The following is a 22,855-nucleotide window of genomic DNA, read 5'->3' as shown; positions in this document are numbered from 1 at the left end:
AATCCACAACGATGACAATTCGAGTATGCCGTATTGCTGGTGATTACAACCAGCTTCATCAGGCAATAGCTAGAATTGTCAAAAGGTAAATGCTGTGTGTTTACTCTCCAACACACAACCGGTGTGCTATAGTAACTAGTCGGAATGTTCTGTTTAAGTGATAAACTGTAATTCATTGGCTGTGTCAGGTAGTGGCGGGTTTAACGACACTTTTATATTGACGCGATCTAACCCAAAATGAAAAAAATATTACGGATAATATTTCTCGCGAAAGCCGACGTATTACTTTAAAACTTTAATAAGAATTTACAACGTGCAGTTTACTATGAAGAAACCCAGCCTCACCCTATCTGGTGTAACTTGTCTGTGGAAAAAAACATCGCCGTGTTCATGGTTACCATGGGGTTTTAGCAAAATATATAAATTGCGGCTTTTACACCCTGACACTGTGTGTGAATGTAAATCCACGTCTCCACAGGTGAGCAGGGCTGCCGCAGGGAACATTCCAGGGCGCATCTCGTGGTGTTTATAATTTAACTGCAGGTGAAGTCAGGTCGTTTGCTTGTTTATCGTGGCTGCTCTGCGATTTTTTTTTTACATCTAGCTGCGGTGGCTCTGAGATGTTAACTACCTCGCCCGGTATACAGGAGGTCGCGGGTTCGATCCAGACCCTGACGCCTGCTGTATATTTGGAGTCTGCATGTCTCTCTCTCATCATCATCACGGTGGCTCGGAGATGTTAACTACCTCGCCTGGTATACGTGCGGTCGTGGGTTCGATCCCGACCCTGACGCCTGCTGCTGTATATTTGGAGTTTGCATGTCTCTCTTGCCGTGGTCCTGTGGACTTTTCTCTGCTCCCTCCGCTTTCCCCTCGACATTTAGGATCCACATCGCGCGTTTAGAGTTTTTTGCTGAGAAAAGCCACTTCGCTGGGCTTTCATTTGTGACCAGGTCGCCTTTGGAAAAAAGAGCTACGCAGCTCAGTGGACCTTACCTTGTGAAATTTGTATTTATTTATCGAATCTGCCAAACTCAGCGAGTCCATTATTTAAAATGTCAACTTTGACAAGAATAGGTGATGAAGACCTTTTTTGTTTACGTGATGTTGATTTTAAACATTGAGCAAGATTTGTTTATGCATATTAGGAAAATGTACAGTGATAGTCATACCGATATTGAGCTTAAACGAACGACGATGTTTTGTTCAGCCAGAGGCTGTTACCTGTGATAATGCATACAACCACCGTCCACCCAGAATAAAACGGTGTGGTAGGAATAAAAAAAAACTGAAACATATTTGACAGATGAACAGAGGACGCATGAAGCCTGTAGTTAAAATATTAGCTGATAAAGGTAGAAGACGATTACAGACTGCGAACCTTAAAAAAGGCCTTGCAAGAAAAAAATGGATAAAGACACAGATGGGGAAAAAAACAAGTTAACCTTAACATCAGAATGTTTCCACAAGGTGCGGTTCCATTGTGCAATGCACACAGCCTGACCTTAGCCGGTCAATCAGCCTGTGGGACAAACCATTATCGCTGCGTCCCTGGCTGCTGCTGCTGGATTTTGTTTGTATAAAAATTATATCACTTGAGACCGGTCAAAGCTATGTATGTATGTATGTTGAACTTCTTCCACACCGTACGTAGCCAACCGTGCTAATCGGAAGTGCAGGGGAACGACATATAAACACAAAAAGCAATTTTAGCTAACACAGTGCGTGACTGTAACGCCATGTCTACACAGGTGAGCCCAGCCGCCGTGTGGAACATTCCAGGGCGTGTCTCGAGGTATTTATAATTTAGCTGCAGGTGAAGTCAGTTAATTTTCTTTTTCGTCTCCGCTGTGTGAGCAGCTGCTGCGATAGCTCCTCTGTGAGCCGCGGCGCGCGACTGAGTCCAAGTGAAGCCATGGGCCATGGCGAGCGCGTCTCCCAGTGATTGTGTCGACAGTGAGCTGAGTTGCCCCATCTGCCTGGGCACGTTTGACTGCCCCTCCACGCTGAGCTGCGGAGACTCGTTCTGCCTCCGGTGTCTGGACGGTGCCTGGGAGACGGCGAGCAGCTTCAGCTGCCCGCAGTGCCGAGCGGCCTTCCCTGAGCGACCCCAGCTGAAGAGGAACGTGGCGCTCGCCAACCTGGTGGAGCAGCTCAGAGTTGGAGAGAGGATGGCCGGAGTTGTCTTTTGTGACTGTTGTGGTGATGGGGAGACTCCTGCAGTGAAGACCTGCCTCAGGTGTGAGATGTCCCTGTGTGAGTCCCACCTGAAGCCTCACATGATTAACCCCAAGTTGAAGGACCATGGCCTGGTGGCTCCCATTTTGAACCTAGAAGAACGAAGATGTGCGGAACACAATGAGCATCTCCAATTTTACTGTGAACAGGATGGGAGCCTGGTCTGTATGGTCTGCACTTTTGCAGGAGACCACACAGGACACAAGGTCATCACGGTGACAAAAGCTCAACATGCTAAACAGGTGAGAAATCATTTACTGCTGTAACCCACCCTCCTCTCGAGTTACTACAGCTTGTGTCTCTGCATTGTTACTTTAAAAAGTCTGTTTTTTATTTATATGGATTTCAATATAATTGATGATGACGATGGTGATGATGAAGTGAATGTTAAGCACTGCACGTTCACCTGCCTCACACAGAAGGAGCTGAGGCTCAAGAAGATGGAGAGAGAGAAGATTAAGGGGTCGGCAGTGTCACAGACACAGCAGCTCAAGGACACGTACAAGCACATGCAGGTATAGCTCGAGACGCAGTGACAAGTATGCCAGAGTGGACTCGCACATTGCCGCCTTTTTCCCGTGAACGATGTTTCTAACGGTTTCACCAGAGTGGCTTTTGGCGTGGGAGGGGGACGTCGTGCCCAACATTGAGGGCACAAAAAACCAGAAGTGATATGCTTGTAAAGGTTCAGTCGGTCTATTTCCCACTCTCACCGACCTTAAGGGATAGTCTCGTGTGATGCTATATACAGCAAACCTACAGTTAAATAAACACGCAGTGGCAAAGGAAACAACACACTCTGAATGCGACCATCTAAACGAAACCTGATCCTACGGTCTCAAGGCCATCCATCACAACGGTTTCCTTGTTCTAACAATCAAACGATGTGAATAAGGTATTGACACAATATTTAGAGGTCAATGCGTCAGTCAACGCCACATGCCATCACCACCTCGAGCCTTTAACTGGTTCGTATCGTTAATGTAAGTCATGTAATTTACATTGATTATAAGCAACGTACATTATGCAAATGGTAATTACCATTTGAATAACCCAACCGACGACAATGGATACCCATTGTAATGGTTATGTATTCATTAACTCCCCCCCCCTTCCTTCGCACAAGAAGGCTCACAAGTGATGTCATCACATCTATCCCTCTATTTAAGGAATGAAAAAGAAGGATTTCTCCACAAATCTGATTGTCGCCTTATTAAGCTAGTTGTAATTACTGGCGAAACATCGTACTCAGATTGTAAATGTTGTAACCAATTGGCATGTTCTGTTTCCGTAACAAACCTTACTAATTGGCTGTGTCGGGTGGTAGCAGGTTTAATGACACATTTCTATTTATGCGATCTAACCCAAAAACTATATTATGAATATTGGTCGCGAAAACGTAGGTGTTAAACATTTGCAAGTTATTTTGCGGCCGACTGGAATGCTCTTCCTTCTGCTATTAGGAAGGCACTGGAGCCAAGTACTTTTAAATCATCTAGATGAGTGGTTCTTAAACTGGGGTGCACACACTCCCTGGAGGTGCGAGCTGCCCTTCGTTGGGGTGCGGGACATGCCAGATTTTTTTAGAAGGTAAATTATCGAAATACAAAGCCCCTCATGAATGGTTCAAAATACCAAAATCAAAGAACCTCGCCTGGACAAGGGATACTGGGACACCCCCCCTGGAGCCAGTCCTGGGGGTGGTGTTTGCTGGCCAGCGCCTGGTGGCTGGGTGACCCACGTAACCCGGTTGGGTCCAGCCCGATTGGCTACATGGCGCCGTCCTGTGGGCCCAGCATTCACAGGACGAAGGGTGAGTGGCAGGTGCGATGCCAGCATGACGGGGAGAGGGATGGTCTCAGACGGGCTGAACCTTGGCAATCGACACTCGCTATTGGGACGTGGAATGTCACATCACTGGGGGAGGAACCAGAGATGGTGGAGGAGGTGGAAACGTACCGACGAGATAGAGTCGGTCTCACCTCCACACACAGCATTGGCATTGGAACCAAACTACTTGATCGGGGGTGGTGTCTTTCCGATTCTGCAGTACCCCTGGTGAGTGTGGAGATACTCACAAACCCACGGCTGGGTGCTCTTCAGTTGGAGTTTGTCCCAGTGGAGGAGAGATTCGCCTCAATGAGACTTCGGGTCTCAGAAAGGACAATTCTGATTGTTGTCTGTTCTTATGCATCAAATAGGAGTTCAGAGTATTCGGCTGGCTTGGAGATGGTGGGTACAGTGCTCGACAGTACTGCCTACCAACACCATCGTCTTACTGGCGACTTCAATGGTCACTTGGGAAACGATGGAAATACCTGGAGAGGCATGATTGGGAGGAATGCTGATCTGAGCCCGACTGTGAGATGTTATTGTAATTCTGTGCTAATCACGGAATTTCAATAACAAACACCATGTTCGAACACAAGGATGCTCATAAGTGTACTTAGTACCACAGAACCTAAGGCCGAAGGTAGTTGTTCATAGTTGTATCATCGGACCTAAGGCCGTATGTTCTGGACACTTGGATGAAGAGAGGGGCAGATGTGTCAACTGATCACCACCAGGTAGTAAGTGGGATCCGACACTTGGGGCAACGACATAGAAGGCCCAAATGAATAGTGTGGGTTTTCTGGGAACGTCTGGCAGAAGACCTAGTGCAGAGAGATTTCAACTTCCACCTCTGGGAAACTTCTCCTGCACCCCAGGGGAGGTGGTAAAAAATGAGTCCGAGTGGACAATGTTCAGGACCTCGATTGTGGATGCAGCTGCGAAAAGCTGTAGCCTGAAGGCAGTTGGTGCCTGTCCTGGCGGGAACCCTTGGATCCGCTAGTGGATACCAGTGGTGAAGGAGGCTTTCAAGTTGAAGGAGGCTTTCTGAGCTTTGCCCAGAAAAAGGTTACCCAATTCTAATGAGAGGTACCGGCTTGCCAAGAGGGCAGCAGCTGTTGCAGTCCCTGAAGCAAAAGCCCAGGCATGGGCGGTTCCCATTTTTAAAAAAAGAGGACCAGAGGGTCTGCTCCAACTACAGAGGAATCACACTCTTCAGTTTGACAAGTAAAGTTTTTGCCTGAGTGCTGGAGGTAAGGCTCCAGCCAGGTGGTCGAGCCTCAGATTCAGGAGGAACAATATGGATTCCGTCATGGTTGTAAAAAAATGGACCAGCTCGTTTTCCTTTCACAGATGTTTGAGTGGTCATGGGAGTCCCTCTCCAGTCTACATCTGCTTTGTAGATTTGGAGAAAGTATATAACCGTGTTCCCTGTGTAATGGGTTCTGGAGACACTTGTAGAGGTAACTTTTTTATTACAATACAACACTCCAACAGTCCTGATACTCTGTTACAGCCTAGGTACACAGCCTAGATACACTACTCTGGCTATGCTCTGGGGTCCTCCGGCTACAATTACCCTAGGGGAGGCTAATCTGACCCGACCCAGCCAAGGTGCAGGTCTGGACTCTGGCTTCCTCGGAACTCGCCCTTACACCACTGGCCCTCGATCGGCCAGGGAGCTGCCCTTTTATGCCTCGTCCCGAACGAGGGGTGGGGTTGTGTGCGCCCCCAGGTATCCCACAGAGCACACACAGCCCCCCCCCCCCCCCCCCGTTGGTGGCGCCAAGGGGCTTAAGCGTCTGGGTTGCCTGGGATCCTAGCGCCTGGCGCCGAGGCTTATCTGTATAGGGTCCCAGAGCCCCCACCAGCCCCTCCCCTCTTATGGCACTACACCTGCAATGTCCAGTGGGAGGTGCTGCGGGATGTGATGTACTGGTGCTGCTTTTGTGTGCTCTCTGGACCCTCTATTCCTGGAGTGAGAGCTCTGTCCATATCCTCGGTGTTAAATCAAAGTAGTTCACTGTGGGTTTTGGACTTTGCCAAGGGTGCGTCTTGTCTCCACTAATATTTGTGATTTTTATGGACAGGATATCAGGGCGCAGTTGAGGTATGGAGAGTATACAGTATGGGGGCATGGAGGTGGTGTCGTTGCTTTTTGCAGATGACGTTGTCATGGTACATAAAATACAGAATTGAATATCTGGTACAAAATATGTATTACCGAAGCTATCAACAGAATGTGTGAAAGGTTTAACTGCACGTGTGGTAAATGTTATGTTGAACAAACAGGACGAATGTGTTAACGAGACTAAAAGAACATCAGAGAAACATTAAATTATCCCAAATGCAACTGTCTGCACTAGCAGAACATGCGTGCCAACAAGGACACTCAATTGATTTTGATCATGTTGAAGTTTTGTGCAAAACTAGCTACTACTGGCCAATACTAATAGAGGATCTATCGAAATTGAAAGAAATCAAAATAACTTTAACCGTTAGGATAGCTACCGTCTTAGTACTGCGCGGAAGCGAATCAATAGGGATTACCATTGGTAGGGCTATTTTAATAAACACAATAGACAGGAAAGAAAAGTTCAAAGGGCTCGCAAAATGCACATGCATAATGAACGTTGCCTCAGTAATCCCTCTCCTCCCACATTGTGCAAGAGCGCAGAAGGGTGGTCAACACATCTACGCCTCTATATAAGGAACGAAACAGTAAGACTTCTCCACAAATCTGGCTGTCGCCTGATGAAGCTAGTTGTAATTACTGGCGAAACGTCGTACTCAGTTTGTAAATGTTGTGGCTTGGCTCTCCAACACACCGGTGTGCTGTACTAGTGACGAATTGGCATGTTCCGTTGACGTGACAACCCTAATAGTTGGCTGTGTTGGGTGGTGGTGGGTTTTAACGACACATTTATATATTTACGCGATCTAACCCAAAAACCTCTTATGGATGATATTGGTCGCGAAAGCCTTCATGTTAAACGTTCATGTAACTACAAGTACTCTGTTTAATATACATTATAACATATTTTAACAATTGGGAATCAAAGGGGTGCAAGGCTGCAATAAAGGTTAAGAACCACTGATCTAGATTGAAAACTCATTCTTTAAAATTGCTTTTTGTGTTAGGTTCGTTGTCCTTCCTCCGCACCTCCCATTAGCGCGGTTGCCTATGTACGGTTCGAAAGAACTTTTACATCCATACATTCATACAAAACTTGCCTCCATGGTGCTCGATTGCGAGCCACATGCATAGCCACCACCGATATGAAGATATCAAACTGTTTCCAAACAGCGTCGTGGTTGCAATCTACAGGGTGGTCCAGCTGTCTCGTGATCCACATTTAATTCTGTAAGACTTTACATTTTTTTAAAGGTGTATTTAAAACATAAATGAAAATGCAAAGGAAAGAAAATGTTAGGGGTACTTTAATTGGGAGTCACCAGACCACCTTGCAGATCACTCAATTGGTGTTAGCCGCTGAGGTCGTGACAAGTTTCATTTTCATTCCTGTTGCTCCGTGCCCCCTGTACAATTCCCGTTCTGCTGTAATGTGCACTGATGCCTACTTTGAGGGCGATATTGGTATGTAAAAACACATTCCCGCGGAGGGAGCTGATAGGAACGTTGGGTTGCTCGGTCAATGGCCAGGGTCAAAGACGGCGTGGTATATTCCGCAAATATGCCCGACTGTGAGGGCGGGCACAAGCCGGTGTGAGTAGCTTAAACGTTGAGTTTTATAAGGGCACCACGGGGTGACCAGCCCCTCCCCACCCAGCCCCACCCCTCCCACCCCCCACCCAGCCCCACCCCTCCCACCCCCCACCCAGCCCCACCCTCCCCACCCAGCCCCTCCCTACCCTCCCCACCCAGCCCCTCCCCACACTCCCCTCCCTCCCCACCCAGCCCCTCCCCACCAAGCCCCTCCCTGCACGACAGACGGACGGACACAATAATCCCCTGTGGGCTGGTAGAACCAGTGGGTTCCTACCAGTATAAAGATTGATTGATTGGTTGTGAGAGTCTGCTGTTGGCCCAGAATGAGAATATGTATTTATAGTGGAGAAATCCGATTAGCTGTACAGCTCCTTTTCAGAGATGTCAGTAGTTTACACAGCTGTCCAGTAGTTTTCTCAGATGTCAGTAGTTTTCACAGATGTCCAGTAGTTTTCACAGATGTCAGGAGCTTACACAGATGTCAGTAGCTTACACAGATGTCCAGTAGTTTTCACGTATTTCAGAAGTTTTCACAGATGTTCACACCCCTTCCATTAGTCCCCACAAGTCGCCACTTGGCCCGTAACCACCACCTCCAAGATCTTTGCTGTCCCCCAACCGGCAAATCTTAACAAAAAAAATGAGATGAAGGAAACGCCCACTGTCAACTATCACCATCTGATTGCGCCAAAGAGACTAAGAGCACATTTGACAGATTCACAGCCAGGGATGGAAGTCCAACTTGCTCCCCGAAAGTCCCGCCATGCTCGCTCTCGCTGCTTGCTAGAGCCATGTCAACGGTTGCTGGAGAGGTGCTGAGAAATTAGATAGAGGAGTAGTTGACCTGCCTCATCGCATGAAAGCTTTCCATATAAACCCAATGTGCCACGGCCAGTGGCCACCCTCCCGGATCTACATCAGCTACGACCAGTTATAACTAAAATTATGACAAATAATAGGTTTTATCCTTTATAGTAATAAAACAAGCGTAGAGATGTTCAAACGCTAATTGGATATATTTTACAAGCCATATTTTTTGCAATAACCACACATACTTGTGGCAAAACTTGCAAACAAACATGCTCTGATAATATTATAATATATGGCTTTGTCTTTGAAACTGATTGTCCTACACCAGAGACAGCCTTCTTTTGTGGCCTTGTCTCACCAGTGTTAGACCAGAGAACACCAAAATGTGAACAGTACAATGCATATATAATTATCAGAGCATGTTTGTTTGCATGCATGTGTTGTCACAAGAATGTGTGGCTAATGCAAACTTGATGCCTTATAAAAGGTATCTATTTGGTGTTTGAACATCCTAACACCTGTTCTATTGACGGAAAGGGTCAAAGTTGTTATTACACGCTTTTATTTAACTCACTGTCTGTTGTTGTCGTTGTCGTATCCTCAAATCTTGTAACTCAATTTTAACCCACTTCCCAATGTGGTATCGACTGCAAACTTGGTATACTTATGTCATACTGATGACACTACTATATTCTATTAAACAAAATAAAAAAAAAGTATTTTTAAACATTATTTTTTCTATGTTATGTTTCGGCTTGGGTCTAATTGTCCACGCTCAACTGACGTTGGCTGTAAATCACCACGGTGCCTTACGTTATGGCAAGCTTTGCGGCCACTTCTTGGAGTCGTCGAGTTCTGCCATTACGAGTAGGGTACATTTCATTAAAGCGTGTTTAAAAAAAAAGAAGTATTTTTAAATATTACTTTTTTTATACTGGCAAAAAGGTCCCATAGATACAGCTATACCGAGCCTACTCTAAATGCATTCACATATTAATGAGCCTGTAGCCAGCACTGGCCAATACACGCATCTGACTAGTCAGCTATACCAATACCCGACATTCGCCACTAAGTGACAGTGATGACACCAGTGCACCTGTGCCAGGCCAGGTGCACTTTGAGGCCACATGAAGTGTCGAAGGCTCGCTGACAGGTCTCGGGACACACCCAGGTTGATGGCTGACTGAGATGACCAGTCGATGCACCATCTGCACCCCCTACTGTGCCAACTTGCTATATTTTTGCCGCCCGGCGCTGCATTCATTGTTGTGAGTGTCGCTCCACTGCCCTCCATTGTTGCTGGAGGGCGACTGACTACAACTGCCCAGTAGCATCCTTCACGAGCCTCCTCAGCTATACCCCACCACACACAGTTAACCAAATAAAAATACAACAACCTGGTGAACAAACTAGTACATTAAGTTCATGACACACAGAGAGACATTTAGATATCGAGACACAGAAACGTGGAATTACAGATAGACACACAGACACATATAGGTACAGCCAGACACATACAGTACCATGTGAGTGATTCAACAACTCATGATCATCCCCTTCTGCGTAGGAGTCTTTGCGTGGGATGAAAGCGAGGATCAGCCAAGAGTTTGAGCGGAAGAGGCAGCAGCTGAATAAGGAGGAGAGGGAGGCGCTGGAGCACGTGGACGAGGAGGGCCGCTCCGTGCTGTCCCGGATCCAGGCGAACATCGCTCTCTATGAGAACAGAGCTCGTGGCCTGGAGCAGGAGATCAACGAGCTGATCGTGGCCCTCGCAGTAAAGGACCCACTCACCTTTCTGCAGGTGACGAGGCATCCCTGATTCCACAACTTGACATAACCCAAGTGGAATGTTAAACCAATCCACTTGGATGTTTATCAATGTGAGAGGAAAATGAAGTACCCAGATAGAAGACCTTCCCTTGCATTAGCAGATCCTCAAATCATTGATGTAACGATTGGTTGATTACGCAGACGTGTGAAACTCCAAAACCAAGCGATCTGCAAAGTTACTCGGGGATTGCAGTATAGAAAGTCGGTTGTGAATCTACCTGTTTACACGCTAAAGTGCTATCTCTCATGTATATTGGGGTTTTCTTTAAGAATTAATTTCCATCCCCGTGCAAATTCCTCCTCTCACAGTGGAAATGGCCAAACTTCACAATGCGGGACTAAAAAAAGTAAAAAAAGGGGTTGAGACCCTGGAGGGCCTTCCTTGATAATTACCGGCGCCTAAAACTTAGATTCAAACTCAAAAACTCAGTAGTAGGCGCTCGGCACTCTTACCTATGACCTAGCCAGCCACCACATTATTCTGAACCTGATATAACTATAACACGTTGTTGTGTTTCCTTTTCATTCAAAACCTTATTACTGGGCTAGAAGAGTCATGTGATATGGCCCAGTGATAGCATGTTTATTATAACTCTTTGCAGAAGTTGCAGGGACAACCCTGATTAACACTGCAGGTGTATTAACATATAGAAGACAACAAGAAATTATTTTGACGCCCAAAAAGCCTATCCAGTTCAGGACACCCTATTCAATAGCCAGATATTGTTATCCCGTATCGTGATGTCAATCTATCCTGACAACAGGAAATGAGTGTGTGGAAGAAGAGGAGGAGATGTTGGTGATGGAGTGAATATTTTTTATTGACATGAGTTGCACAATTGTGTCTTTCAGGATCCCAAGTACGAGGAACTCAGGTCAGTACCAGAGAGACGTGGACCCTCATTAGTATTTGTATCTCACGCTGTGTGTAGACTGTAGATAGACATGGACATTGACTATTCTGCTTATCCTGTGCTGTGTATACAGTGAGACTAGGAATCTCATTATACTATGTTAGAATCTGGGTGGGAGATGGGTAAATATAATTGACGTCATCACCTCATGGGAGATGAACGTTCATGCCAGCACACGGATGGCAAATTACAGAATGTGTATGTATGTTGATCTTCTTTCCACCGTATGTAACCAACCGTGCTAATCGTAGGTGCATGGGAAGGATAACAAACAACACAAAAAGCAGAATAAATGGTAGCACCCTTGTTGCTGCCATCTACCACCCACATCCTGACCTCTTTGTGACCTTCATCAGGCAAGGCCTTTGCTCTCAAGTGCTTCGCCATAAGTGATGGCACATGGACAAGAACCGTCACAATTGGTAATGCGACGGTCATGAATGTACATCAGCCCCTGAAATACGAAATGGCCATCACCACCTCTACTAGCAGTCACTCACCCGGCTATAGATGTGGGGTGACTTCAACAGCCACCACCCACAAGGGGGGTACTCAGTAAATGATGAAGCCGGAGAGTCAAGAAATGCTCATTGGCACAAGACACTTTCCTTTCGTGTGACCCTAAACAACCTGGCACGATTCACTCAGCCCGATGGATAAAGAACAAAAACCCCGAATTATGCTTCTTGTCAGCTCCACTCATTGTTTCGCGAACAATTATTGGCAATTTTCAGAAGAGCCAACAAGGGGCAGCAATCACGACCAGTGGACAACTGATATCAGTCATAACCTCAACATGACGGCTGCATTGAAAGCCAACTGAAGCCCGGGCTATGAACAATAAACCGAAGCTGATTTGAATAACCTGCAACCAAAGCTTGGGAATTTCAATATATTGAAAACAATTATGACATATGCGAGAGGAAAAAAATCCTGATAGGGCATTGGAAAAGCTATATGCCATGTTGGCAATCAAAACCAGAGCAATTCTTGAAAGAGTTAATCAGAACTACATCATGGGACCTCCCCTTTGCCAGTCCCAAAATATGATAATATGTTTTTTCCCTTTTTTCTGGCAACAAAACAGGTGTTAAGATGTTAAAACACAAAACTGAAATCCTTTAACAAGGAATCATGTCTGCATTAACCACAATGCTTGTGGTCAGAATGCAAACAAAAAACATACTCTGATAATATATGCATTGTCCTTGAAACTGATTGGTCCACACCAGAGACAGCTTTCTTTTGAGCCTCGTCTCAAACAGTGTTCGACCAGAGGACGCCTTAACACCTATTTTGTTGTCAGAAAAAAGGGGAAAACCCTATTATCTAATCAGAACTGGTGACCAAGATAAGGGCACCACACTGCCAGAGTTCCTGAACTTTGCACAACGAAAATGATGGGAAGACATCACGACAAACGTGGACTTCACTCACTCCAGCTGTAAAGCCTGGAAGCTCTAAAATCTAGGTGCCTCAAAACAGACTCCAAACACCGCAGCAAATCCGGTGCCTTCCTACAAGCTGACCTGCTCAAAGGCACCAATCGACGATCTCATCAAATAAGCTGTCTGGAAACAACTCACCATCTCCATGCGTCAACTACCACATGCAACAGATCTAACCAGGCCGTACACTGCAGCTGAAGTGGAAGCATCCTTCAGGGCTGCAAAGTCCAACAAGGCACAAGGATATGGATGGCCTTTATCCTGCATTCCTAAACCTGGGACGATATCGACAACAATGGCTGGCAAACCTCTTCACCGTCATGCACAGGACATGCAAAATCCAAAACAAGGGATGCCAAAGTCATCGCCATTCTGAAAACCCGGAAAGCCTCAAGACTTTCCCTCCAGTTTAACACGTAGGCTTTTGCGACCAATCTCATCCATTCATCCATAAGAGGTTTTTTGGGTTAGATCGCGTAAATATATAAATGTGTCATTAAAACCCGCCACCACCTGACATAGCCAACTAGTTAGGGTTGCCACGTAAACAGAACATGCCAATCTGTCAATATTTACAATCTGAGAATGACGTTTCGCCAGTAATTACAACTAGCTTCTTCAGGCGACAGCCAGATTTGTGGAGAAGTCTAACTGTTGCATTCCTCATATAGAGGCGTAGATGTGGTGGCATTTGTGTAAAGAGTGGAGAGGTGTCCATACCTGGGCAGTGTGCTTATGACCAGCTCCAGTTTGACAGCAGAGGTAGCACTTCAGCTGCATAACCCTGTGTGGAATCTGACTGGTGTTTCGCTCCATACGAAGCTTCGGGTCTTCTCGGCTACGGTCATGCCCTCCATTTTCTATGCTTGTGAAGCATTGACTCCTTTGATGGAATGCCTGCCCCAGTTAGAAACATTCAGGCTGTCCTGACGATGATGCATCCTGGGTATAACCATTCTGGATTATGTGAGGAACTCACAAATCCCTGAAAGATCTGGGCAGAGTCCCATCGGTGAACTCCTCCTCAAGGCAAGGCTGCGTTGGCTGGGGCATGTAGGTTGTATGCTCAGCCACCGCATGCCCAAACGGGCGTGGCACAGGATAGAGAAGAGATGGACTAATGTGGTACAGGAGAATATGGAGATGAGTGGTATTAACGGTGTCTGGTTCCAGTGATGTTAAGATCGACCTCTGTGCAGGAGAATCATGAGGGACGCTACTCGGCAGTCCAACAACAACGGAGGGCAGAGGATCGGCGCTCACAACAATGAGTAGATAAAACACAGCAAGTCGGATCAGTAGAGGACACAGGTGGGGTTATCTGCCAGTTCTCTTAGTCACCCATGGCACCTGCTAGGTCTGTCCTGCGCCCTTCTGACAGCGAGTCTTTGATACTTCACGTGGCCTCAAAGTGCACCTAGCCTGGCACAGGCATCGTAGTGACATCACCACTTAGTAGTCAATGTCGGCTCTTGTTATTATGGAGAGACCTTGCCCCGCACTGTTCCGTGTGCTCTGTGTTTAGTTTGCAGAGAGACCTGGGCCTGCATTGTTCTGTGTGCCCTGTGTTGTGTGTAGAGAGACCTGGGCCTGCATTGTTCTGTGTGACCTGTGTTTAGTGTGTAGAGAGACTTGGGCCTGCATTGTTCTGTGTGACCTGTGTTGTGTGTGTAGAGAGACCTGGGCCTGCATTGTTCTGTGTACCCTGTGTTGTGTGTGTAGAAAGACCTGGGCCTGCATTGTTCTGTGTACCCTGTGTTGTGTGTGTAGAGAAACCTGGGCCTGCATTATTCTGTGTGCCCTGTGTTGTGTGTGTAGAGACCTGGGCCTGCATTGTTATGTGTACCCTGTGTTGTGTGTAGAGAGACCTGAGCCTGCATTGTTCTGTGTGCCCTGTGTTGTGGGAGCAGAAACTCGGTATCTCAGGAGACTCAAGGTGGCCCTGCTCCCACATTCAGCCAGCAGGAGCTCACAAAGGTCATCTCAGCAGGAGGAGTCGAGATGAGACTCCTGGCTCTCCTGTGTATGTAGACACATTCATATGTAGCTCAAACACACACACACAGATGAGTGTAAATCACTGTAACATGAGCTCTATTAACACTACACGTGGGTATGATTGAGGATGCTGTTGAAATTCTTCATGTATGAATTCATTACACGCACACACATGATATGGCTAAGATTATTCAGATTCATTATTCGTAATTGAGGCTGCAAGATCCAAACTCGCACACCTTGATGATCCTTAGAGTTCAGTGTTAATGCCTGAAGCTCTCAGACTCCAAGGCACCTTTAGGATTCTGTATTAATATTCGGAGGTTTATCAGACAGTCAGCCAAACGCTTAACCTTGGTTGATCGTGTACGTCACTATACGAACAAAAATATGAATTACTATAGAACGTGTATCAATATACATTAATATGTAGCACAAAGACAAAGATCCCCCATATAGCCTTAAGAGACTGTAGGGGCAAGTGCTGTTAGCGAGCACCTATGAAGGCCAGAACGGTACACGAGGGGGTGGGTGGCCAGCACCACGCCCGACCGCCTTTGTTTCCCTAGTGGCAATGTTTACACACCGCACCAGGTACTCATTTGAGGCTGAGTCGACCTAGGGGAGGCCCGGAACCGGTTTAGATAATCGTCACTGGTGTTGGCCGTGAGCGGGAATCGAACCCGGGTCGCTGGGTTCATAGCGCAGCGCACTAACCGCTACACTATTGCTTCCCACAATAGTTAGTGCACACACACAGAGACGAATGTAAATCACTATAACATGAGCTCTATTAACACTACACGTGTGTACGATTGAGTGAGGATGCTGTTGCTATTCTGCGTGTGAATCTTTGACGCACACACACGCTATGGCTAATATTATTAGGATTCATTATTAGTGCTTGAGGCAGGGAGATCCAGACACCTTGAGGATTCTCAGGGTTCAGTGTTACAGCTTGAAGCTCTCAGAATCAAAGGCAACTTTAGGTTTATTTAGACAGCCAGACCAAGGCATAACCAGAGTTGCCGTGTAAATAACTACACAGGCAACAACAAGTTAATTACAAAAAAACACGTATCAACATATTGATACGTTTATATAGACAGAAATCCCTCGTATGGCCTTAACAGAATGTTGGGGCAAGTGTTGTTAAAAAGCTCCTATGAAGGGGTGGGTGGCCAGCACCACGCCCGACCGCCTTTGTCTCCCCAGTGGCGATGTTTAAACACCGCAGTCATCACTACACTATCACACACACACACACGAGTGTACATCACTACACTATCACACACACACACGGGTGTACATTACTACACTATCACACACACGAGTGTACATCACTACACTATCACACACACACACGAGTGTACATAACTACACTATCACACACACGAGTGTACATCACTAAACTATCACACACACACACACGAGTGTACATCACTACACTATCACACACACGAGTGTACATCACTACACTATCACACACACACGAGTGTACATCCCTACACTATCAAACACACACGAGTGTACATCACTACACTATCACACACACACGAGTGTACATCACTACATTATCACACACACGAGTGTACATCACTACACTATCACACACACACACGAGTGTACATCACTACACTATCACACACACGAGTTTACATCACTACACTATCACACACACACGAGTGTACATCACTACACTATCACACACACACACACGAGTGTACATTACTACACTATCACATACACACACACGAGTGTACATCACTACACTATCACACACACACACACGAGCGTACTTTACTACACTATCACACACACGAGTGTACATCACTACACTATCAACAACAACCGCCATTCGCCACTAAGTGGCGGTGACATCACCACGACGCTTGTGCCAGGCCATGTGCACCTTGAGGCCACGTGAAGTGTCGAACGTCCGCTGACAGGAGGTCACGGGGCAGACCCAGGTGCCACGGGTCGACTGACTGAGATGACCGAGATGACTGGCTGATGCACTACCTGTGCCCTCTACTGTGCCAACTTGCTGTGCTTTATCCACCCGGCGCTCCGCTCGTTGTTGTGAGCGTCGCTCCACCGCCCTCCGTTGTTGTTGGAGGGCGACTGCCTCCAACTGCCCAGTAGCGTCCTTCACGAGCCTCCTCCACAGAGGCCGATCTTGACACCGCTGGTACCAGTCATCGGCAAGTCAACTCAGCTCCACGTCCTCCTGTACCACATCACTCCATCTCTTCTCTAGCCCATGCCGCGCCCGTTTAGCCCCCTCGATCCGGCCGAACAAAAGCTGTTTAGGCATGCGGTGGCTGGGCATGCGGGCTACATGACCCAGCCAACGCAACCTTGCCTGCCGGAGGAGCTCACCGATGGGACTTTGCCCAAATCTTTCAAGTATTTGTGAGCTCCTTACACAATCCAGCCTGGTTAAACCCAGGATGGATCGTAGGCAGGCCAGCCTAAATGTTTCCAACCGGCGAAGATGCTCCATTAGGGGGGTTCACGTTTCGCAAGCGTAGAGAAGGGAGGGAATGACTGTGGCCGAGAAGACCTGAAGCTTCGTGCGGAGCGACAGACCAGGTTGCTTCCACACAGCGTTACACAACCTCTGCTGTTAAACTGGAGCCGGTCATAAGCACACTGCCCAGGTATGGGAAACTCTCCACTCTCTCCACTACTGCCCCATCACCGATTGTGAGTTGTGGGGGTGGAGTGTCCGATGGTACAAAATACCCAGGCAGGTGCTTAGTTTTGGTGGGGCTGATGGTAAGGCCCCACCTCTTAGTGGCACGCTCCAGTCTCAGCAGCAGCATCTCCAACTCCTCCTCTGAATAAGCAGCTATTACCAAGTCATCGGCATATATAACGTGGTTGACCAATAGGGAGCCATCCCTTGATCACACCCGGGCATCAATCAGCCTCCCATTATATCTGTACCAAATGGAAATTCCCCCGGTACAGCTATTGAAGGCTTCACGAACTACGTGGTCAAAATACATGTTAAATAATGTGGGAGCCAGAGGACATCCCTGTCGCACCCCAAGGCATACAGGGAAAGGCTCTGACTCCCGGCCACGTAGTTTTACCCGGGCCCGCTCACCATCATGAAGGTCCTTAATGATCGTGAGCAGAGGGTCTGGGACTCCGAAAGCACGAAGAACAACCCAGAGCCCAGGCCTACTGATGGTATCATAGGCCTTGACCAGGTCAATAAAGCAGAGATGTAGGTCTTGTTGGAATTCTCTACACCTCTGCTGTAGCAGACGGACAGAAAATATGGCATCTGTGCAGGACCGCCCTTTCCTGAAACCGCATTGGGGCTCTGCAAGCCTCTATTCAGCGTGACTAGCAAGGCGATGTTGAATAATCCTTGCCAGGACCTTTCCCGGCACACTGAGGAGTGAGATGCCCCTGTAGTTGTTACAGTCTGTGCGGTCCCCCTTCTTAAAGAGGGGGACCACCAGGGCATCCTTCCAATCTTACGGAACCCGTCCAGTGGTCCAGACTGTTGTTATGATGTCATATAGGGCAGTCTGTGCACAAACGCCACCCTCCCTCAGCATTTCGCTTAGGAGATCATCTCTGCCCGGTGCCTTTCCTGGTCTCAGACTCCGGATCGCCTTCAGTACTTCCTCAACAGATGGCACCTCAGCCAGCCACTCACAGGGGGTGACTACTTCAAATATTTGAGGCACCGCAGCCTCACCAGGGTTATCCCCACTTTGTGCCATGATGTGTTCCTGGCTGAGGGATTTTCCCTCCCCCAGGACCTCACAGAAATGCTCAGCAAATCTGCAAACCTGTTCCTGGGGGTCGGAGATTGGATCACCGTTTTTTCCCCTAATGATGATAATAGGTGTGGCGCTGCAGGTTACTTTTTTGATGGAGTTAAATAGTCATTTGTGATCGCGGGCCACTGAGGCAGACTCCATTTCCTCAGCAACCCGCGACCACCACCCATCCTTGCAGTGCCTTACGGCTCTCCGAACCTCCGAGCGAAGGCTGCGGTAAGCCTCCTCATTCTCTGACGTGGGATGCTGTAGCCGATGAGAGTGGGCCTGTCGCTTTTTCTCAACTAACCTGAACACCTCCACTGTCAGCCAGGGTTTCTGGGGAGGTCTGGACCGCGTACCCAAAGCAGCCATTGCAGCTGCATGAGTCACATTCCTAAACCTCGCCCATTTACCCTCGACATCAGGAGGAGTGGAGTACGATGCCAACCCCAGCTGCAAGCGATGATGAAATTCTCGCTTGCAACTTTCATCAGCTAACTGAGACCAGACCACTTTAGGTTGGAATGGGGTCCTCGGTGTACACCCACCACCGGAGTGGAAGAATGGCAGGCGCATCTTACTGATGACTAGTCGATGGTCAGAGGGCAGATCGGCTCCATGGTAGGTCCTGGTGTCAAGGACATGGGCTCGCATCCGCTGCTCCGTTACTATGTAGTCCAGCAGATGTTCTTGCTTGGACGCGGCATGCGTCCATGATGTTGTGTGGATGCGCCGATGCCGGAAGAACGTGTTGGTAATTACAAGCTCATGGGCTGCACAAAAATCTAGCAGCCTCCTACCGTTGTTATTGAGCTGATCTGGCCCATGCCTTCCAATCACTCCAGACCAGGTGCCAGCATCATGACCAACTCGGGCATTGAAGTCACCCAACAAGGTGACTGTCCCGAGTGGCCACTTTAACCAGCACCTGTGACAGGAGGTCATAGAAGGCATCTGACTCATCGGCTTTTCCTGCATCCCTCCACGGATGTTCGTCTTCGGTGGGGGCATAAGTAACCACGACCACCACTCCTCGCCTCCGGTTGATGGGAAGGCGAGCCCAAAGTATCCTGGGGCTTACAGCTTCCCACACCTCATCGCCACGCTCCCACGCCCCTTTCATTCTTTTGTTCAAAAGAAGAGGCACACCCTGTTGTTTGGCAGTCTCCTGCCCAGAGTAGAGGACTGTCCACCCCTCATGGTGGCAGGAGCCAGAACCGGTCCACCGGACCTCCTGAATGCCACAGAGATCCAGGCGGTACCGGTCCAGCTCCCGACAAAGGAGTGGCAGCCTCTCCTCCGCAGTGAGCGTTCGAACATTCCACGTGGCCATCCGTAATGGCTTTTTGTTGTTTCTGGAAGAGCCCCGAGGGTGAAGATTCAATCTCCTGGCTCCACCGATTGGGGTTTGGCCTGGAGACGTCTTAGACGCCTGTCCCCCCGGGGCCTCCGGCACAAGCTTATTTGTTACAGGTTTATGTTTAATTCGTAGTTTCGTGGTAATAAATTGAAGGTGAAGGGGTTACCAGCCCCTCGCACCCGTCCATAGCCCCCGTTTAGCCACTGTGGTAGTCACAGACGCCATGAGAGGAGAGGCCAATGAGGCATTGGCCCTCCACCCACAGCACTGTCCACGACAGTGTTGCCCGTCCGGCACCGCGAGGAGGTAGGAGGTTGTTTTGCCGGTATATCACTACACTATCACACACACACGAGTGTACATCACTACACCATCTCACACACACACGAGTGTATATCACTACACTATCATACACACACGAGTGTACATCGCTACACTATCACACACACGAGTGTACATCACTACACCATCTCACACACACACACGAGTGTACATCGCTACACTATCACGCACACGAGTGTACATCACTACACTATCACACACCTCCTGGCACCTCGCAAAGCCCCGCATGGTGCTGGACCTGGGCAGGGCTCGCACGGGCGGCCACCACTACCCTGCCTAGCAGGTGCTACACGCTGCGGGGCCACGTGGCGGGACAGCCACCACCCTGCCTAGCAGGTGCTACAGGCTGCGGAGCTACATGGCGGGTCAGTCACCACCCTGCCTAGCAGGTGCTACAGGCTGCGGGGCCACGTGGCAGGGCAGTCACCACCCTGCCTAGCAGGTGCTACAGGCTGCGGAGCCACGTGGCGGGGCAGCAGGTGGCGGGGCAGACAAACGGACCGCTGTACTGTACTTCTGTGCTCTCGCCAGCTGCGCCGGCTGCCTTTGCCAACGCGTGGTGACCGGCGTGGTGAAGTATGGTCAAATATCCCCCACGACCCGCACGGTGTAGGGAGACCCTCATCCAGCAGTGGATTCACAAAGTGCCCGTGACATGTCATCACACCGATAGCTACGCATTACCACGTTGTATAATAATTATCATTATGAATTGCTCTATTTTAGTGTACGTGCGTGTTAGTGCACGATTGCTATTGTTATAGTGCTGCTGTTGTTACACGGCTACTGTGATTATCGTTACTGCAGACGGACGCTCACCGACTGTGGACCTCAACTCGGCCTACAACAAACTCCAGATTTCCTCGGATCTCAGGACGGTGACGCAGACCGCTGTCTCCCAGGGTCGCCTCGATCACCCACACCGCTTTGATTGGTGGGACCAAGCCCTGTGCTCCGAGAGCTTCTCGTCGGGTCAGCACTACTGGGAGGTGGACGTGGGGGGTGCGGCGGATCACTTTCGGGTTGGAGTCACGTACGGGACGATCGCACGGAAAGGGAGTGGTAAAAAGTGCGAGCTGGGAAGGAACAACTCAGCCTGGGTTTTATATAAATCTTACAACAACTGCTACGTGCTTCATGGTGGTGTCTGGACGTCAGTGCCGGTGATGAAATCTCCCCGGAGAGTCGGGTGTCACCTGAACTGGGAGGCGGGGCTGCTGTTGTTTTACTGCGCCGACTCCATGCAGCTGCTGCACTCGATCCACCACTCGTTTAGTCAACCGCTCTACCCCGCACTGTATGTGTGGGGTGTTGGTTACTCAGTGAGGATTCTGGACCTGAGTCGTGCGTCCTGAGAGCACGGAGTGTGAGCAGCGCACAACGCTCAGACTCACGCACACAAAGACTCAGATCCCCCGTGTAGCCTTCACAGGCTGTTGGGGCAAGTGCTGTTGGCGAGCACCTATGGGGCCGTCCATGAATGACGTCACGCATCTTGAGGGGGGGGTCAGACATTTGTGACGATGGGGGGGGGGGGGGTGTTGGGGAAATGTGACGTCACGTAAAAATGAGTAACTTTAAATAAATAGACAACACGTTCTACTTAGTTAAATAGACTTTTTAATAAATGTTTACTCCCACAACATCAGAGTGCAGCGCCACATTAAATACGCACTACAATGACATTCGTTTAAAGCGATTTGAAGCATGTTTTATATTTTTGGGGGGGGGAACAGAGCTTTGTGACGTCATATTTGAGGGGGGGTCTGACTTTTTGTAACGCCGTGTGACGAAGGGGGGGGGAAGGGTCAAAAATCGCGTGACGTCATTTATGGACGGCCCCTATGAAGGCCGGCACAGCACACTAGGGGGTGGGTGGCCAACACCACGCCAGGCCGCCTTTGTCTCCCCAGTGGTGATGTTTACACACCGTACCAGGAACTCTTTATTCAGGCTGAGTCGACCTAGGGGAGGCCCATGACCGGTTCACCAACACCAGTGACGTTTATCGTAATCGGTCCAGGCTCTCCCCTAGGTCGACTGAGCCTCAAATGAGTACCTGCTGCGACGTGCAAACATCGCCACTGGGGAGACAAAGGCGGGTCGGGCGTGGTGCTGGTCACCGACACACACAGATAGACACAGATAAAGACAAAGAATCCCCGTATAGCCTGAACAGACTGTTGGGGTAAGTGCTGTTAGCGAGCACCTATGAAGGCCGAAACGGTACACGAGGGGGTGGGTGGCCAGCACCACGCCCGACCGCCTTTGTCTTCCCAGTGGCGATGTTTACACACTGCACCAGGAACTCATTTGAGGCTGATCGACCTCGGGGAGGCCCATGACCGATTTACAAACATCATTGATAGCGATTATATGAATCGGTCTTGGGTCTCCCCTAGGTCGACTCAGCCTCAAATGACTTCCTGGTGCGATGAGTAAACATTACCCCTGGGGATACAAAGGCGGGCCTCTCCCAGGATGGCCTTCATAGGTGAAACTCACTGACAGCACTTAACTAAACAGTATTTGAAAGCTATACGGGGGATCTTTGTCTTCGGGTAAGT

The 22,855-nt window shown here is 48.6% G+C and overlaps 1 protein-coding gene across 1 annotated transcript; it reads left to right on the top strand.

The window, feature by feature from the left end:
* Nucleotides 1-1,849: 1,849 nt before the first annotated feature.
* LOC133359563 (E3 ubiquitin-protein ligase RNF135-like) lies at nucleotides 1,850-21,752 on the top strand. Its single transcript, XM_061578006.1, has 6 exons — nucleotides 1,850-2,480; nucleotides 2,658-2,753; nucleotides 10,176-10,409; nucleotides 11,291-11,313; nucleotides 14,711-14,823; nucleotides 21,096-21,752. Exons 1-6 carry the CDS (start codon nucleotides 1,923-1,925, stop codon nucleotides 21,641-21,643), a joined length of 1,572 nt encoding a protein of 523 aa, XP_061433990.1. The 5' UTR covers nucleotides 1,850-1,922; the 3' UTR covers nucleotides 21,644-21,752.
* Nucleotides 21,753-22,855: the final 1,103 nt, after the last annotated feature.

The sequence above is a fragment of the Lethenteron reissneri genome, chromosome 65 (genome assembly GCF_015708825.2).
Source record: "Lethenteron reissneri isolate LAM-NWPU_2019-01 chromosome 65, ASM1570882v1, whole genome shotgun sequence".
NCBI lineage: Eukaryota > Metazoa > Chordata > Hyperoartia > Petromyzontiformes > Petromyzontidae > Lethenteron > Lethenteron reissneri.
Note: the sequence above shows the minus strand (reverse complement) of the source record. Positions and strands in the feature narration are given on the sequence as shown.

Excerpts from the sequence above, each read along its gene's own strand:
- LOC133359563 (XM_061578006.1), top strand. The coding sequence starts at position 1,923 with ATGGCGAGCGCGTCTCCCAGTGATTGTGTCGACAGTGAGCTGAGTTGC. Across the intron at positions 10,410-11,290 it reads ACCCACTCACCTTTCTGCAG|GATCCCAAGTACGAGGAACT; the intron begins GTGACGAGGCAT and ends TGTGTCTTTCAG. Across the intron at positions 11,314-14,710 it reads CCCAAGTACGAGGAACTCAG|AAACTCGGTATCTCAGGAGA; the intron begins GTCAGTACCAGA and ends TTGTGGGAGCAG.